The sequence below is a fragment of the Argiope bruennichi genome, chromosome 11, assembly GCF_947563725.1.
Source record: "Argiope bruennichi chromosome 11, qqArgBrue1.1, whole genome shotgun sequence".
In the NCBI taxonomy this organism is placed as follows: domain Eukaryota; kingdom Metazoa; phylum Arthropoda; class Arachnida; order Araneae; family Araneidae; genus Argiope; species Argiope bruennichi.
Window position 1 is genome coordinate 6878839 of NC_079161.1, and position 18032 is coordinate 6896870.

An 18032-nucleotide genomic window follows, 5' to 3' on the forward strand; every position below is an offset into this window, starting at 1 on the left:
TAGTTTTAATGCTGTTAAAATAACATTGAAGTTTTCGTCTCTTTCACTATTTACTTCAATGTTGTTGTAGTTTTCTTTCTTTTTCTTTGGAATCACAATGATCGGTGTGTGCAGATAAGCCGTAAGCCTGCAAAATCCAGATTGAATCCCCTTGTGAAATTGAAGAGTCGCACTATCTCGCTTCACACGACTTTATTTAACTGAAATAAAATGTGTGGAATTTCGTAATCGATTGAACTGTCTCTCACTGATGTCATAGAGTTCTGGAAACTCCTGTGTTTTCAATGGCAATATTTTCAGAATACAATTATTAATTTATTCCATGCAAATGGGAGCATCTGGCGTTCCATTTGGGAAATTATTAAACAAGGCTTCCAGGGCACCGAAAGACCCAGATAAATTGAAAATCATCTATAAAACAGGTAAAATGCGGGGAGTTTTGAAATTTTCCTTAAAGTCCAGGAAATGACTGGGAATTAAAAAAACTTTTTCATCTAAAATCTGCCGACCTCTTTAAAGGTTGCAAAAATAAAAGATCGTCACCCCAGTTCCAAAAATGGAACTACACCATTCGAGACTGTCTAAACTGCTTACTATTTTTTTTTTCCTTTTCTCCTTTTCTTCTGCATAGCTCAGTCTAATTTCTTTGGAAGCCACTTTGCATATAATTTGGCTCAATAGATTTTGTAAATTCTCCAAACTGAAATCACCAGTGACATTTCTTTCTTTGATAAACCTTCTTACTGTAGATTGAACTAGCAGATAATGAAATTCAATTAATATTGACCAGAGAGAAAAAAATGAATAAAAGAAGTAACCTAAGCGAATATAAAAACACATGAAACTGCGGCTGAAGCGAGAAGACGAACCGTCAACAGCTTTCTTGCCTCTTCAAACTGACGCCAAGAAAAAAATAACTACCAGACTTCCATTCGATTCCTCCTGTTCAAAAGGCCTCTTTCCTACTGAAACCTTTCCCGTTGGTGTGGTGTGGAAGTTTGGTGAAGGGGATGCCCTTGTCATCCGACCGCTGTTCAAAATGACGAGGTCCATCCCAAAATAACCCTAGTGCTGCTTTAAAACTGGACGTAAATATAACCAAACCAAACCAAACTTACTGAGACCTGTTTCTATAATGATCGCCGTAAACAAAGACATTTGGTGAAAAGTGTTCTCGCAGTGTACATACACATAATAATATGAAATCGTGTTCAGACAGTATTTTCTGTCTACTACGAGCAAACACTTGAAAGTTTTTAAGAGTTTAGATTTCTGTTGTTGTAAAGCGAGAATTTGGAGGAATATTGAGAATTTCGAGGAGATTTTCTTTAAGTGATGGCTGTTCCTTGTTTAACAGGAAGATAAAAAGGAAGGTAAGTGATTTACCACTTTGTGGCTGCGGGCCAAATGCCTCGAAGAGGATGTCAGTTTGGTGAATCGGTCAGTGTTATGGACAGACTATGCTAAAGACAGCAGTCGGCCACATCAAATCCTGGCGAGACTGCCACGTTCAGTGATGGTGAGGTGGTCGGCTGTACACAAGAGATATTTACTATATTAAATTCAATGCAGAATTTCAGTAAATGACGAGTTATGATTTCATTCTCTATTAAGTGATGGGAGGGGCCAGCCACATTGCAAACGAGCAATCACAATGTTATAAATAAAATCCAAAAGATTACCAAAAAAATAAAAAAAATACGCTAAAACTCGCTTTACGTTTAACTATTAAGTGATCTAGTGGTTTCAGTTGATTAGTGTCAGTGATTGGTGATCTCAGATACTCCTCAGCTCCTGTGACAGAGACCCATAGGGCCGCAATGATCTGGTGGTAAAGTCCCGGCTTCTTCCCGGGGCTGGTGGTAAAGACTGGAGGGCTTCAGGCTCGAGACCCGATGCCACCGAAGAACCGTCGTCTAAACGGGTCTGGTTCACGTTAAATACGTCGGGGTCAAACGTCCTCTCACTGGTGTGGTGTGGAAGTTTGGAGAGGGGATACCAGCTCAAGTGTCGTTCTCATCATCTGACCGTGGTTCAAAAGGAAGAGGTCCGTCCCAAAATAGCCCTAGTGTCGTTTTAAAACTGGAAGTTAATATAACTAAAACTTTAAAAAAAAATGACGGAGACCCGTCACACGAATTGAAATCAAAGGTTGTATTTATATGAGAGAAAAAAAAAAGCCACCTTTATATATAAAAGAAAATGGAAAAAATCTAACATTTGAAACTATCTTTCCAATAGGACATCGAAAGAGAATTGTAAATTTTTTTTTTCTCTCTACCGAAAAGCGGGGCCGGCCCGATTGATTTATCGGGCCTCTCAAAACCGGAAACCGGTGAGCGTGGGCCAGCGGGTTGACATGCCCGCGTCTATTAACCTCCGTGTCATGCATTCAGTTTATTGACCATTAAAATTGTTGTGAGAACGGAGACTCCACGCAGGGCGACCAAACATTGTTTGTCTTCCTTTGTCGATGGCCCACGCGATTCGGCAGTGATTCACAACATTGGAAGGGAGCCAGTTGACCAGCTCTCATCTCTTGAATGCGAATGCCAGAAATCAACGGAATTTTGTCGGGACCGGACGATTAAGCAGGTAGAGGAATAACTGTATAGGAACGCTGAGACCTACTTTTTTTTTTCCTACGAGTATTTTCTGAATAATTTAATTTTGATATTTGATTGGATTATAAAGGCCGTATTCTAGATTTGCTGAATAAAAATCCAAATTTCAGAGTATTCTTTTTCCCCCCCATGTTTTCAGATTTACTTACGAATCCATGTAGTTCAATATTTGTTGTTGTTGTTAATTGCACTTGTCATTGAAAAGCCCGCTGGCAAAGTCAGCGATTTGAAGTCGAATTTTAGCTTGTCTTGTTTCAGTAGCGCCATCTAGTGCCGAGAGTACGTTCTAGCTCCTTATGCGTCTATTCACGGGCGGACTTCATTCATACATTTCATTCACTCATTGTAATTTGGACCTGAATCAGAGAACTATCGCTTCTGATCTAATATTTCCAATGGTGTTGTTCCAACTTGGAGTACTTTGTGGCCACTACAGATTTATACGTGCACCAGCCACCATATACACGGAGAGTCTTCTGCTGGAGGGATTCGAACTCTCAACCCAAGGGATGCGAATCCAACGCCCTATCAACAAGGCTATCCCGGCCTTTGGTACAATATTTTATGATAAATTTCTAATTTCAATTTACCTGCTAGAGATAAGACGGCATTCTATATTGCAAAAACGTTCAAAACAATTTACAAATAGTAAATTGTTTTGAATTTTACAATAGTAGAAGCAGTTTTTGTTAATAGTCCTATGCTTTATTTACAAATTACTCTCAGCGAAATCTTATATCAGATTTTTTTTTTCTTTCTTTTTTTTTTTTTTTTTTCTTTATGAGAAATAACTGCTTACCAGTATCTTTAAAATTGATTGATTTACAAAGAAGCTAAAAAGATGACCTGTAACCACTGTCTCTTATCATTTAAAACAAAGAGACTAATAGAGGGCGCAAATCATATTATTCCATTAATGATCCTTGTAGGTTATAATTGCTTTATTCCTTCGTAAAAAGCATTCACTTCACAAAATATTCTAAATAAAATTTGAATATCTGCCAACTGTTAGACACCGCCAAGAGTTTACGATTTGTTGTTCAATGGCTTGTTTGTTGATCCATTGCATCATAAAATAGGTAGAATCGCAGGGGGGAGGGAAGAACCGTTAAGCTTTATTCTAATATCGTTCTGAAAATTTCTTAAGGGGTATCTTTATATTGAAATAAAAAAAAAATCAAAATTTCTAGAAGCAACACCCTTTTTTCTCATAACATTTCAAAACTATATCAAAAAGTCTTCTCAGAAATCAAACTTCATTAGTCTAGGTTTTTTTCGTTTTGAATTTATGAGCTAATGAAATTTAACTACCTCGTGTTAAAACAAGATTTTGGACTTTTATTCATTTCTTAAAGAATAATATAGTTATTGACCTGATCTCTTTTTCTTACGAAAGTGTAAGGTATTCTATACATTTTGTACTCATATTTATCATTACAAAAATTTTATATGCTAAAAAAGATCTTAAATTTAAAGTTTAAGATTTTTGAAAGACTACGCACTTTAATTTGGGCTTAAATCGAAGGATAACGTCATTTTATGTGGCATGCAACATTTCAGCCTATTTCTACGAATAGAATTTTTGTTACAATAAGTTTCTGTATTATCTCTAAAACGATGCATTGCAGAACACATTCACAAACTTTGAAATGTCGTTAGTATTTTTTAAAAAATACTATCGATAATTTTCAAATGATTTTCATCATGCATTTCATGAATTTTTGTAACGTAAGAATATATATATTCGTTAACGGCAAAAAAAATATATGAACTTAAAGTATAAAAATTCTTTTCTTTTAAGCAATAAAAAATATACTGAATTTTATTTCTTTCGCTCATAGTACAAAACTTTCCATTTTGATGCTTTCAGCTTAATGGCGATTTATGTTCGGATGCAGTTTAAACAGACTTTCACTGTTATTCATATTTCTTTTCGGAATGGAATGAAATTTCACCCAGAAATTTTCATTGCAATCATTTTGTCATGAATGCTGTAGCAATCGATTTTAACATGGAGTCTGTAACTTTACATATGCTTTTAAAGTGTAGTAACGTAAAAAATAAATAAAAAAAAAAATCTTACTACCAACAGCCAGAAAATATCTAAATCTTACGCATCTAAATATAGAAACAACTTACTAACAGAAAGGGTCAAATATCAGCCGATATAATCTTGGCATATTAATCAAAATTTGTAATCTCTTTAATTTTTCCATAAGTAATCTATTTATTACATCAAAGAAGGATATCGCCATAAGAGTTTTAAGTTGGCGAAATTTTAAATATGTAGACAATACCCTATGAACATTTTAGATGCAACATCGTTTCGTATACGTTACCAGCCCTTATTTTTAATTTTCAAATATGGTGATTGACTGTAGTATAAAGATAAGTGGCTGCTTTTTTTTTTCTGTTCCGCGGTTGTACATACCAACAGGTCTGTAAATGACTTTGATTCTCTTTATTATTGGGTTGTGGTGGCCTTGTGGTAAGATCTCGGGTTCGAAACTGGAGTGGTTCAGGCTCGTGACCCGATTCCACCGAAAAACCGTCACGTAAGTGGATCTGGTTCACGCTAAATCCGTCGATGCCAAACTTCCTCCCGCTGGTGTGGTGCGAAAGTTTGAAGAGGGGGTTGCCAGCTCAGGTGTCATCATCTGACCGTGGTTCAAAATGACGAGGTTCGTCCCAAAATAGCTCTAGTTTTGCTTTAAAACGGGACGTTAATATAACTAAACTAAGCTCCTTTTTTTTAATTTTTATATTAATAAAAAGTGTGTTTCACTGAAATATTATAGATGTGAATATGAATATGCTGTTTATGAGCTATATTGGTTAATTTTGTTGACTTATTATTGGGTATTCTGGACGCAGCTAATTAATGCCTCGTGTACAAAAAGGAAGTTTTGTAATAATATAAAATTCGAATTTGATGAGTCCCATCATCTTAGACGTGAAAAAAATTGGAATTAGGTTTATCTGTCAGTCTGTGAACACGTTAAGACAAAAACACAAGTTCAACAAATGGCATTTTCTCACTTAATTAGCAAATTTTTGCCAAAATGGTTTACAGATTGTTTGCCTCTTCGTATGTGTGTGAACGCTATAACTCCAAAACGCCATTATCTAGATGAATGGAATATGTTACATGGTTTTATCAGCAGAAGATCTGTGCCAAAGTTTGGATTCGATTCACTGTTTTTTCTGTTTTGTCTATTTGTATGTTAATAAAAGCTTAAACTTATCCTGTGGTCATGTCTCAGAGAATGCGAACAAGTGCTTTAAATTTTGTTGCCAATAGATAGAAAGAAAGAAGTTCAAGTTATATAATCTTTTCTTTTCACTTGATCACCGCGAATTACAAGACGCTCCATATTGCGAAAGTAGATGACAAAATTGAGGGAAGAAAAATTCCGCTGGTTTGGTTTATTTCCCAAATACAAATATGGTATATAATTGGATTTGAAAACCTGATCATTATTTTTGATATATTTTTAGTATAATAAGTATTTTATATATTTTTATTATAATATGTATTCAAATCGAGTATTACTTAAGTTTTCATAGTGTATACACAGGTGATTATCAAGATAAAGAAAATACCTGTGAATAAAAGTGGCACTTAAGAATGCGCTTCATAAACATTAAAATATTATCTCAGCTAGCAGGATTTTTTAATATTGTCACAAATCAGTCATGTTGCTTCCCAGCACGTTTGGTTCAATCACTGGAAGGATCGTTTTACGATCAGCTCTGTTGGATGCTGATCGGATACCGAATCAGTGATCCTAAGGCTTAACGACAAATTTGGCAATCTTTTGGCAACTTGGCGACGAATTTGGTGAAAAAATAGATAATACTGAAACCTTTAAGAATTTTGGCGATAGAGCTAATAGAAGCTGTGATATGTTGATTATTCCAGAACTTTCTCTGTCCTGCCCCAGAAACTATAAAAGGCTAGTAGTCCAAGCCGAAGACAATCGTGTATAGAGTCGTCGAGAGGTTCAGAGTCACATAGCGAGTCAATGGGAAAAAAAAAAAAATCAGTCCAGCGAAGCGCAAGCGTTGAATGGAGCTTAAGCGATCGGTGAATTGAGCTGTGTGCCGAATCCTGGAATTTATTATGGAAACGGCATCTAGTGAAGTGTGGTGTAGCCAGTTGTGAAGTAGTGAGTTGACAGTTGAATACAGCTAAAGCGAGGAGACAGTGGAGAATTACAGGCGTTTGGAGAGACCGTAGAGTGAAGCTTCGTAGATTCCCTCCTCCAGCTGAATTCCGTCTCGCCGCTTTGTGTGTTGTATCTGTTATTACTACCGATTACTACTTGTGGACTACTGTTTGTCGTACCGTAACAGTATCATGGTAGTAAGAAATAACTTTAGTGAAGTTGAATACGGTTTGAAGTTTTGTCAAAAGCATTGCGATATTCTTAAAACAAAATTCTCACAAAATTCAGATATTCTTAAAATATCTACAGTCTCTTCGCAATCTTGACATATTCTAATCTATTCGCAAGCTTGTGATATGTAATTTTATAGAACATTACTATAAAGATGTGGTGAAACTAACTTTGAAAATGTGTACTTATTTTTAAATGGAAAAATTGCATTGAAATAAAATTGGTGTTCTTAAAAAGCGCATTTTAATTAAACGATCTTGTTTGTACGATAATATTCTCTGACATTATCGAGGCAGAATATCAGCATTACAATTTATTTTTAATCATTTAAAAAAATCTGTCTAAGTCTTTGTAAGACTTTCCTTAATAAGCACGTACTTCATGATGCGATAGCTTCGTGTTCAAAAGTTTTCTCCATATGTGTAAGAAGCTTATATAAGAAGCCAGCAATACCCGCATGGCATTGCTCCCGACGAGATAAATATCACTGAATTAGAAAAAGAAATCCACAGTAACAAAAATTAAATTGAAATTATATATGAAAACAAAATCAAAGCAAAAAAATAGCATTGATTTTGGCGCGTTTATTTTTCTTTTCCTCAATGATTCTGCGGAATGAGCTATAGGTGATGAAAATCGAAACGTTTAACTAAAAGATTCCTTTCAGCAAACTGGATGGCAAAGATGGAATTCCTTTTCATCGGAATGTTTCCAAATTCCTTTTCAGTCTTTAGATAAAACATTGAAATATTGCACATTGAAGCAGCCATAGATAATGACTTTATTGTGGTCACACAATGCAGGATTTATTACAAAACAAATATTAAAGTAACACATATTATAAAATTAATATACAGGTTTGTTTCAAAATATAAAATATAATATTGAAACGCTTTGATGTTTTTACGAAAGTGCGGAAAGAATGTATTACCTGGAGAGAACTAAATATTTATTGTTTGCGTTGTAACTATATTAGAAGAAATAAATTATTCTTTTTTCGATTAAATATAGAGCATAATGATTTATGATAAAAATAGCAGAGCCTGCATTTCATTGTCCATGGCATGATAAACATTAGCGAAATCAAAACCAGGGAAACTTAGGGTAAACTTATTGAAATGAAGTAAAAAAAAAGTGATTTTATATGTTTTTTCGCGAAAATCTGCGACCAATGGATCGATTCCTCCAAGCCCCAAAAGTTTTTTGATTCTATAATGTCGTAATTTGCTTAAAATTAAGTCCTTAAGTCCTTATGCAGCATCTTTGTTTAAGCTAAATTTCCAAATAATATGCACACTTCTTTTAAATTATTATTGAAACTTTGTTCATTAAATTCCTTTTTCTCTATCTAACTAAAAAAACCCATTCCTATTGGTATTCTCTCGATTCAAACACATAAACAAGGTTTTGCTTTCATTTAAATGTTTCTTTATATATAAATTTTCATGATTATGGTTTCCTAACTTGGCAATATGCCATTTAATGAATAGTTGAAGCTTCAGTATGGGAAAATTTTTGTTCTTCATTAATTGGATCAGCGAACAAAAATCTTTGATTTCACCTGAGAAATAATTAAAAATCAAACAATGTGGATATTTTGATTATTCTTATTTTAAATAAGAGATAACTGTTCGAATAATCACGTAAAGAAGTTAACAGAAATAGAATATTGGTGGCAGAAGTTTTAGTTTCAATTTCTTAAATGTGTAGGGAAAAGTGACACATTTTTTAATTTTTTTGAATTGGATCAAAGGTTCATAATAAATTTCTTTAGAATAAATTTGTTCTAAAAGAAATTGTTTATTCTTTTTGTAAAGAATTATTTGTTCTTTTTGTTGCTTCAAAGATTTTTTTTCTGAGATCATTAGAATTTTCTTTTCGGAAATTCTGCAAACTATACTACTGGGAAATATATGCAAAAATATCACCAAAATAAATATAAAACATCAGATAAAAATTTTCTAAATTAAATTTTAAAATTTGGTCTCCGAGACTTTTAAAAAATCTATTTAAATTATTTTAAAATCTATACTATCCCGTAGTCGTTGCCGGAATAATTTTCGATATTTATATAATATACACATTTTAATAAGAGTTAGCGAATGAAAAAAGTTAATTATAAAAATATTCAATGTGTTAAAAAAGGATTTAATTGAAAGTTTTTATAATTTCTCCTACTCATTAAAATATTCATTTTTTTATAATTAAATGTACAATTTAAAATATTTCTAAAAGAACAATTTTTTCCCCAACAGGTGCGAAACGAACAAATAGAAGACGTTCTTCCAGAGGGAAGAAGAATAAAAAAGGCAAGGATTTTCAATTTTGTTCTAAAACTTTTTTTTTCCATGGAAGCATGCAAATCCAAATACATTGAAGCAGACGAAAAAAAAAAAAAAAAAAAAAAAAACCCTGATTGTAAACAAGGAATTAAAATGCATATGCAGAATGTCCGAGATTTCATAGCTAAAATGTTAACACTAAACCTACAAACATATTACATGAAATTGCCTTTGGAATCATTGAAAAACGGTCATTTGATGGTTGGCAGTTGTTTTAGTATTAACCTGATCGCGTAGCCATTTTTCTACAAGTTTTTATTTCCTTTTATAAACTCCACATGACTTTCCAAAGAGCTACAATGAATTAAAAAAAAAAAACCTTTTTTAAATGATTTTTCATAAATATTTGTAGAAAGAAAGCCGATATGTGATATGAAACTGGGTAAAATAGCAAGATGGCTGTTGTAAATAGTAAATATAGTAAATAGTAAAATCATTAAAAATACTGTCAAAATATTTTTTTACATTAAAACGATATATTATTGTTAAAGGACTTTAATTTTTTATTTTAGAATTATTATAATGTAATTGGCCTCACTGAGCTATTGTTTAGTTCATAATGTAATCCTTTGACATTTTTTAATTTTTTAAAAATTTCATGAAAAAAATAATGTAAGGATTTTTTTAAATAACTTTCCTGTATTATATGCAATTATTCAAAACAAATATATATATATATATATATATATATATATATATATATATAAGTTATGCATTCCAGGGTTAAGGGATGGTAGAATATTGCTGTGTTCTGCATAGAGCATGTTCTTGCAAATGTTGAAGTGGGATGTTCAACCCCTAACTTCGGCTTCTTTTGTATGCAATCTTCGAAGACGAATTTATGTTGAAAAGATACCATCAGATATATTCTCTTCCAACTCTCTTATCATCGCGCTCCAATGGACTGAGTGGGCGCAGAAGGCGACATTTTTCTTTTCCTCACATTGCCGGAGCAAACTTTCGCCTTTCGAAAACAGACAGCAATTTTGGTTCATGCACATGAGGGTAGTTTCAATTAATTATATTAACGTCCGCTTTAAAGTAACATTAGGGCTATTGTGGGACGGACTATGTAATTTTGAATCTTGGTCAAACGACGAGGACGACACCTGAAATGACATACCTCTCAACAAACTTCGACACCGCATCTGCGGGAGAACGTCTGGCACCGACGGATTTAACATGCACCTGACTCGCTTACACGCCGGTTCTTCAGTGGAATCGTGTCTCGAATCTGAAGCCCTCCGGTTCCGAAACTGCGATCTTACCACCTAGTCACCACTACCCCATGCACATGAGGAGTACTTTCTCTTGTTTGTCTATAGAGTCGTAAAAAGTCTTCTGATTCTGAAAGAAAACTCTTATTCAGCACAAAAAGTGAATGCAAAAACCCTCATATTTTCTTTTCAATGTTTATGTTCAATATGTTATATTAACGTATATGTTATGTTAACGTAATAGCATCTCTTTGAATTGAGCACTGGTGAAAAGAACCCATCAAAAGAGAAAACAGTAGAATTAATGTAACCGCGAAATGCTTTATACTGTACTTTTATACGTATAATATTTCAGCCTCTTTCCTTTGACCAACTGGTTTCGAAGTTCGGTATATTTCTACATTTTCCGTGATGAGACCATATACCAAATTTCATTTATCTAGATCAATACTTTCCCGAGTTTTCGCATTTACTAACACTCGAATAAACAAATCGACATTCATTCCAGTCTTTAATGTTTCGGCTCAAATCTTTGGTGCAAACGAAGAGGCAAATAAACAAACCCAATGTTGCCCAAATTTCTTAAATGTTTATTATTTAAATGTGAAGACCTCATATGAAATGTTATTTATTGAACTTATATTTTTGAGTTAATGGGTTCGCAGATTGGCAGATAGACCTTACTTTTTTTCATTAAGGGAAATTTATTTTGTGCAACAATATGATGAATGGCGACCGATATATCCATATAGTCTTGAATGGCATTATGTCTCAACTTTGCCGCCTTTAAATAAGGATTTATCAAAATTAAAGCAGAATTAAAGCTTCTCACAGCCGAATTTTAGATTATTACAAGACTTCCTTTCTTGTATGTCGTTTATGAGAAAGTAGTACCTGCGCTTGAAATACCTAATATACGTCAGTAGCACGTATCTCAATGTTGAATGCTGGTTGTGAAATCATATTCTCTTCACATAGCCGATAAATCTTCTAAAAATCTTTTCAGCTTTCTTGTATGATAGTTTATGCCAAATCTTTTGTAAACAAACAAAAGAAAATACATGTTTTAAACAACATGCCTTATTTCAATTGCTTGTGCAAACATTTGACATTGATTTAAGGAATTTTGAATCACAATGCATATTTAAAAGCTTTTTTTTTTTCAGGTTGCGGTACAAGTGACAGAGCGGCTTTCAATTCAAATTTAATCGATATATTTCAGTCTGAATATGATAGAGTTCCTCACACGACGACAACAACAGGTAAGAGAAATCTGCTTTAAGAAGCATAAATCAAACGTCAGATAGTAATGAATGGAGTGCAGTATTCTTTTTTATTGGCTGTAAAGATGGGTTTACACACAGCCAGCTATCACCCATTCAGTAATACCACGCATGAGCAGAAATTGTATAGTAGCAAGTCCACTCTTTCAGCGCATACGCAATCTTTGTACTGCGCATGCGTGACTTACTGGAATCTTATAACGGACTGAGTGTAAAACCAGTTGAATAATTAATTAAAAATATATTCTTTATTCTCAAGTTTTCACTGACTAATGTTTCTTTAAAATCATTCTTCGGAAATTTAATATATTGTCATATGAGGAAACCTTATCTGCAATCTCTTTGGCTTAGTTGGGCTGCTTTGTTTGTGCTTAAAGAGGCTTTATTTTAGTTATATTAACGTCCCATTTTAAAGCAACTCTAGGGATTTTGGGACGGAACTGGCAATTTTGAGCCGCGCTCAGATGACGAGAACGACATCTGAGCTGGCACTTCCTCTCCAAACTTCCACACTACACCAGAGGGAGGACGTTTAGCCCTGTCAGATTTACTAGATGCACCACGACGGTTCTTCGGTGGAATCAGGTCTCGAACCTAAAACCCTTCGGTTCCGCTTAAAAGAGACTACAAAGCACTTATTTTGTAGCTGTCATTTCAATTTAATTTTCTATTTACTATTTATATGTGGTCTAAACTATTCTGGGTCGCTTTTTAAATTTCAGGATAAGTAATCTTGGATATTCTTTCAAAGTCTAAATACCTAGTTGCGGCCAAGTTTTCTGTTTTTTGCTACAAGTTTTTTCTAGCTAATAAATCTAATTATTGCCAGTTTGCGTTCTACAATACCTTACTATGCGTCTTCGTAACAATACATTAAAAAATGTTTTCCGTTAAATACTTATATAAGTAATTGAAAATTTTGACGTATTTCCTGAATTTACTAGTAGGTATTCCCATTTATAACGAGTTTAAATTTTATTTTAATAGATATATTATTAATTTTTGAAAAACATTAAAACAGTATATGGTCATCGGAGACATATAAGTGAACAGACTTTCGAAACTCTAGCACATCAGGAAGTATATGTGAAATTGAGTAAAAGATTCCATCTTTACATGCTTGGAATAGGTCAACTTGAAAAAAGTATAATAGTAAAGAAATCAAAATGAAGATAATAAAAAAGAATACTGAGATTTTGAAATGAAAAAAAATTAAATTTTGGTTTTGTACATCCACGAATTTAATACGAAGTGATAAGCATATTTCAATAATTGAAGCATACTATGAAGCATCCTTAAAAATTGTAATGCAAATATAAAAGAACATAGGCAATAAAAAGCTCATGCAAAACTTTGAAATTCAGAAAATAATTAAATAGAATCATTCTGAATTATATTTTGAGAATAATTCTATCCGCAAAGAATATTCTAAATTTTTTAAATGCATGGATATTGCCAACTGCAATAGAAAAATGAATCAGTTCAATGCAAACGATTTGCTGCAAAGTTACATGCAAACTGCATGCAATTATCATTGAATCTGGAAACTGAGCCAATTTTCTCACTACATTCAATCTGGCAATGAGATTCCGTTGAAATAGTCAACATTTTATTCTACATGATAAAGTTAATATATTGTCAAATGGATAAAGCGACATGGTGTATCATTATTGATAACAAATGCTGTTAAAAAGTGTGGTGCTACTGTGCAGCTCAAGAAAATAATTCTTTTTTTGTTAGTAAGAAAAAAAAATGCCAAAAAAATACAACGAACCAAATGGCTTATTTGAATTGAAAACTATTATGTGATTGATCTTGATATGGAAAGCCGTTCCGTTTCTAATGATGCTGACAAGAACTGATATTTAATCTCTGTTAGAAATACTTCTAGATATTTAAATTTCCGTGTGCTTATTGAAAATGAAATATTGAAGCGCATTCATCAGCAATTCTAGTTTTTGCAGTATTTTAAAACTGAATTTTACAGATTGTGATGTATTTTTTTCTCTTTAAATTTATTGCTCTCTCACTAATCTAGCAAACAAGAAAACAAGGTAAATATTATTTCGCATGTTTTTTGTCTAGCACATTTGTTTTTAAATTTTTATCTTACTGTGTTATAGTCTGAAGAAAAGGCCTTAGTTCCTAAATGGGGTCCAAATTTCTAAAAGATAGATGAATAGCATTTAGTTCTAACTATTAATAAGTTATAATCTTTAATTTTAATATCTAATTTTATGAATTTGTTTGTATGCATTTTAAAAAATATCGCATTATTTACTGTTTACTTGAATTTCCGTTGTTAGTAATTTCATCGCAATAAATAAAATTGATGATAGCGATTTTTGAAAACGTCTTTATTAATTCACTATAGCGCGGAATTCTTTTTTAAGCTTTATTTATTTTTACTTTTTGTCCTTATCTTTCAAATCATCATTACAAATCTTTAATTTCTTTCTAAAATGCAGCACCAGGTGACACCATGCATAACGAATGAAATTTTAATTAGAATTAATCAATAAATTATAACTAAACGCTGAAAATATTAAAACAGGTCATTAATTGTCGAAGACGCATATGAGTTATCGAAAATTTCGCAGATAACCTTCGCAGACTAAAAATAATTCAAGTATCAGCATTTAAAAAAATCTTCAAAATCTGCTTTATACTATTTTTCTAGCACTACCTGCAGAAAATGATCCTCTTCGAGACACTCACGAGAAGCAGGTCATCCAGTGGAAATTCGACCAGCTGGACGACAACGGAGATGAATTCCTGAAAAAGAAAGAACTGCGGGACCTTCGACGCATGGCAAAGAAAATCGTCAAGCCAAAGATGTGCGCCAAGACATTCGCCAAATTCTGCGATCTGGACCAGGACAAGAAGATATCTCGATCTGAATGGTCTGTTTGTGTAGGCGTTGATATAAACAGTAAGTTTTCGTGCCTTTCTGCCCACCTTCCAAGTAAAAATTAAAAAAAAAAAAAAAAAAATAAAGAAGAAGATAAAACTTCATTATCTGACATTGGGGAAGAGGTTCTTATCTCTAAAGGGAAAATACCTTTAAAATAACCTTTTCCAAATCACACTTACTTGCGAGTAAATCTAAGCAATGAAGATAGTTGTCGTTTTGGTATTTTTGATAATTCCCCTGTTCCAAAAATATTTCACTATTTCTTGTACGATAAAAAATAGTGATACATTTTTTTTTTCCCCGCTGAATAAAGTTTTTTTACATTTTTAATTTTTTTTTTTTTTAATTCTGGTTAGAAGACAATGTACTGACTTAAATACAAGTTCCATTTTTTTTTTTTTTTTTTGAGCTATACTAAAACAGGTTATAAAAATTGACTAAAATGAACTATCTTATGAAGTTGGTTTCTGAAGAATTCTTTATAATAATTTGATTGGCATTCGATGTTCACTCTATTTTATCCATGAATGGCGTACAGCAATACGTTCTTTGAAGTTTCATTTTGTGAACGCACTCTGTTAACTCGTAATGGGTGTTAAAGCTCTCGGCAAGTTCACACAGTTTTGGGTAAGTTGAATAAAGAAAATCCGATCTCTTCAGTCAACACCTGCTGTTTGCCCATCGTGCGGCGTGCAACTGTTTGTTCTCAAAGAAAGCAGTTTAATTTTAAATCCTTGTTCTGCAAGTATTAGAGTTACATAACTAATTAATTTTTCTCAAAACTTATAAGACTAAATTTCTAGATCTCTAAAATCCCTGTCTTTCTAGTAATGCTAAAACAGTGTTCTGAGAGCAGGCAAATGTACGACATTTCAAAACTCTAGCCCTCTGTATAATAAGTGAAGCATGAAAGTAATAAAAGATAATACACTTTTTTTTGTGCCAGGTGAAAGATTCTAGATAAGTCGCCCTTCTTCCACAGCATGAAAGCACGGAATAGAATTGAATTTATTACGCAATGACAAGCATATTTATACATTTATTTGAAAATATCAATGTTAGATAATGAAGTTTCCTTTAGCAATCATGCAAATCAATGAATTTTAGATTCATTAACTCGCATTAAGTCATATTTCCCTTGTTATTATTATGACTTGCATTATATATATATATATATATATATAAAATATAATTGCAATATTATTATTATTCTATGAAAAAACATAGAATTAAAATAGCCATCGTTTCTAATTGGACTTATTTATAAACCGTTTTGTAATTCAAAACTATCTGTTTAAAATAATATGTTTTTTTTTCCCAGAAAAATGTGAACGTTTATATATTTTCAAAAATATAGCTGGATTTTTAAAAAAATTTCCATTATTATTTTTAAAATACATATAACATCTATAAACATCTTGGAAAAGGAGAAATTTTGGCTGTCTTGTTAAAAAGATACAGTTTTCATTTGTTTAAATTTAATAATAGTTTTATTAAAGCTTTAAAATTGTTCATATAATTTTTTGGATTATATAATTAAAAAACAGTAAAATATTGAAATCGAATTATTGGCGTGTTAATTTCCACCGGCGAATGAACTGTGTACATACAAACAATAATAATTAGAAAGGAAAAAAAGATTTTAAAATTTTTTATCGTTTTTATTTGTTTCTTAAATAACAAAATATAAAAGCTGATTATAAAAAACAATAATTTTAGTAGGATATTCATTGAATATTTATTAGATCTTGTTCTAATTATTTCCCTTTAAATTCTTTGTATCCTGCATTCTTACAAAGTATGTATATCAGCTTACTTTCTTTCTTATTTAACAGTTGCTAAGAACAGATAGCGCAACAAAATGATTTGTTCTTCGATAAGATGCATTTATTCTTTTTCATTATAATGCTGAAAAGTATATTTTCAGCAAAACTTCTAACTTAACGATGCACTTAGCCAGTGGATTGAGTAATGGCAAATTTTTATCACCATCTTTCACGAATCAAGGTTAAAACTTTCATTCCCGTCTTACTTTCCCAATACAACACATTTGATAGCGAAGAACGATTCGACATCGCCATTAAAAGAATAGAGTGTTGCCATTCATCAAATATGAAATGTCTGAAGAGCATGAAACAGCGTTTTTAATGGGAATCAAACGATAGCGATAGAAAACTATAACGCTGGCAACAGAAAAAGATAATTCAATCTTGGAAAGTTCTTTCCTGTTTGGAAAATATCCTTTACTGTTCTTTTTGGATATTTAATATGCGATTTCCTAATCAAACAGTATTAAGAATGGGAAGATAAAGCGACGAACAATGGCGAAAAAGGATATTTCATCTCGTTTGAAATATAAACGAGTTAAAGGCTTTATTTCCTTCCACCTTTCTTCTTTATATTTCTTTCATTCGTGAATTCTGCAATTGCTTTATTCCTTAAATGTAAAAAGAAATGGCTGTAAAAATATTTCTTTTTACTTCTATTTTAAATCACCCCCTCCCCCCTTTTTTTACTCTGTTTCAGAATTAGTTATGTTATATTCTACTATTAATAATTAGTGAAATTGTATTCATTATTGGAAAAATAAGTCAGGCTCGTTAAATTAATTTACTCACTAGTATTTAACTTCTCAGATAATAAAAATTAGTCTATTAGATCCAGTTTCTTGAAATATAACACAACGTTTGAATATCTAGAATAGAATGATTTTTTTATTATTAAAATAGTATAATAGATTTCTAAAGTATAATTTAAATATATTTTTTCTTTCAAAAGTTATGAAATTTACTTTATTTTTGGAAAAATTATATTCAAAATTATAACATCGCCAACAAAAACAATAAAAATATGCTAAAAAATGGTAAAATTTAATTAAGTTTAACACTTCTTTTCTTTGAGACGGGAGAGAAAAGCCAAAAATAGACCAAAAACATCTTTAAAAAATAAATAATCAAAAGCAAATTAAGATATTTTGGAAAATTGTTTATTCAAAATTCATAATATCAAACAGTATTTATATATGAAGACTTTATTATAGAAATTTTTTTATTTCCTATTTTTGATGTATTGTAATTGTAATGTTCATTATATATTATTTAAAATATTTTTTATCAACAATATATTTGTTCAATGTTTTTATGTATTTTGTCCTATGTGGTGTCCTGTGTTGTTCAGTGTTTTATGTTTGTTTGTTTCGTCCTATGTTGTTTTTATGTCTTTTTTTTTTGTTTTGTTTTTGTACGATTGAGA

At 31.9% G+C, this 18032-nt stretch overlaps 1 protein-coding gene across 4 annotated transcripts in view; it reads left to right on the forward strand.

Moving 5' to 3' along the window:
- LOC129957516 (SPARC-related modular calcium-binding protein 1-like) overlaps positions 1–18032 on the forward strand; it is a 192656-nt gene that overhangs the window by 120245 nt on the left and 54379 nt on the right. For 3 of the 4 annotated variants that reach the window (XM_056069850.1, XM_056069851.1, XM_056069853.1), the window contains exons 4-6: positions 9280–9333; positions 11750–11845; positions 14547–14798. In XM_056069850.1, the coding sequence (XP_055925825.1) occupies positions 9280–9333; positions 11750–11845; positions 14547–14798 (402 nt within the window). The remainder of the gene's footprint in view (positions 1–9279; positions 9334–11749; positions 11846–14546; positions 14799–18032) is intronic. The other variant, XM_056069852.1, reaches the window with a different exon arrangement.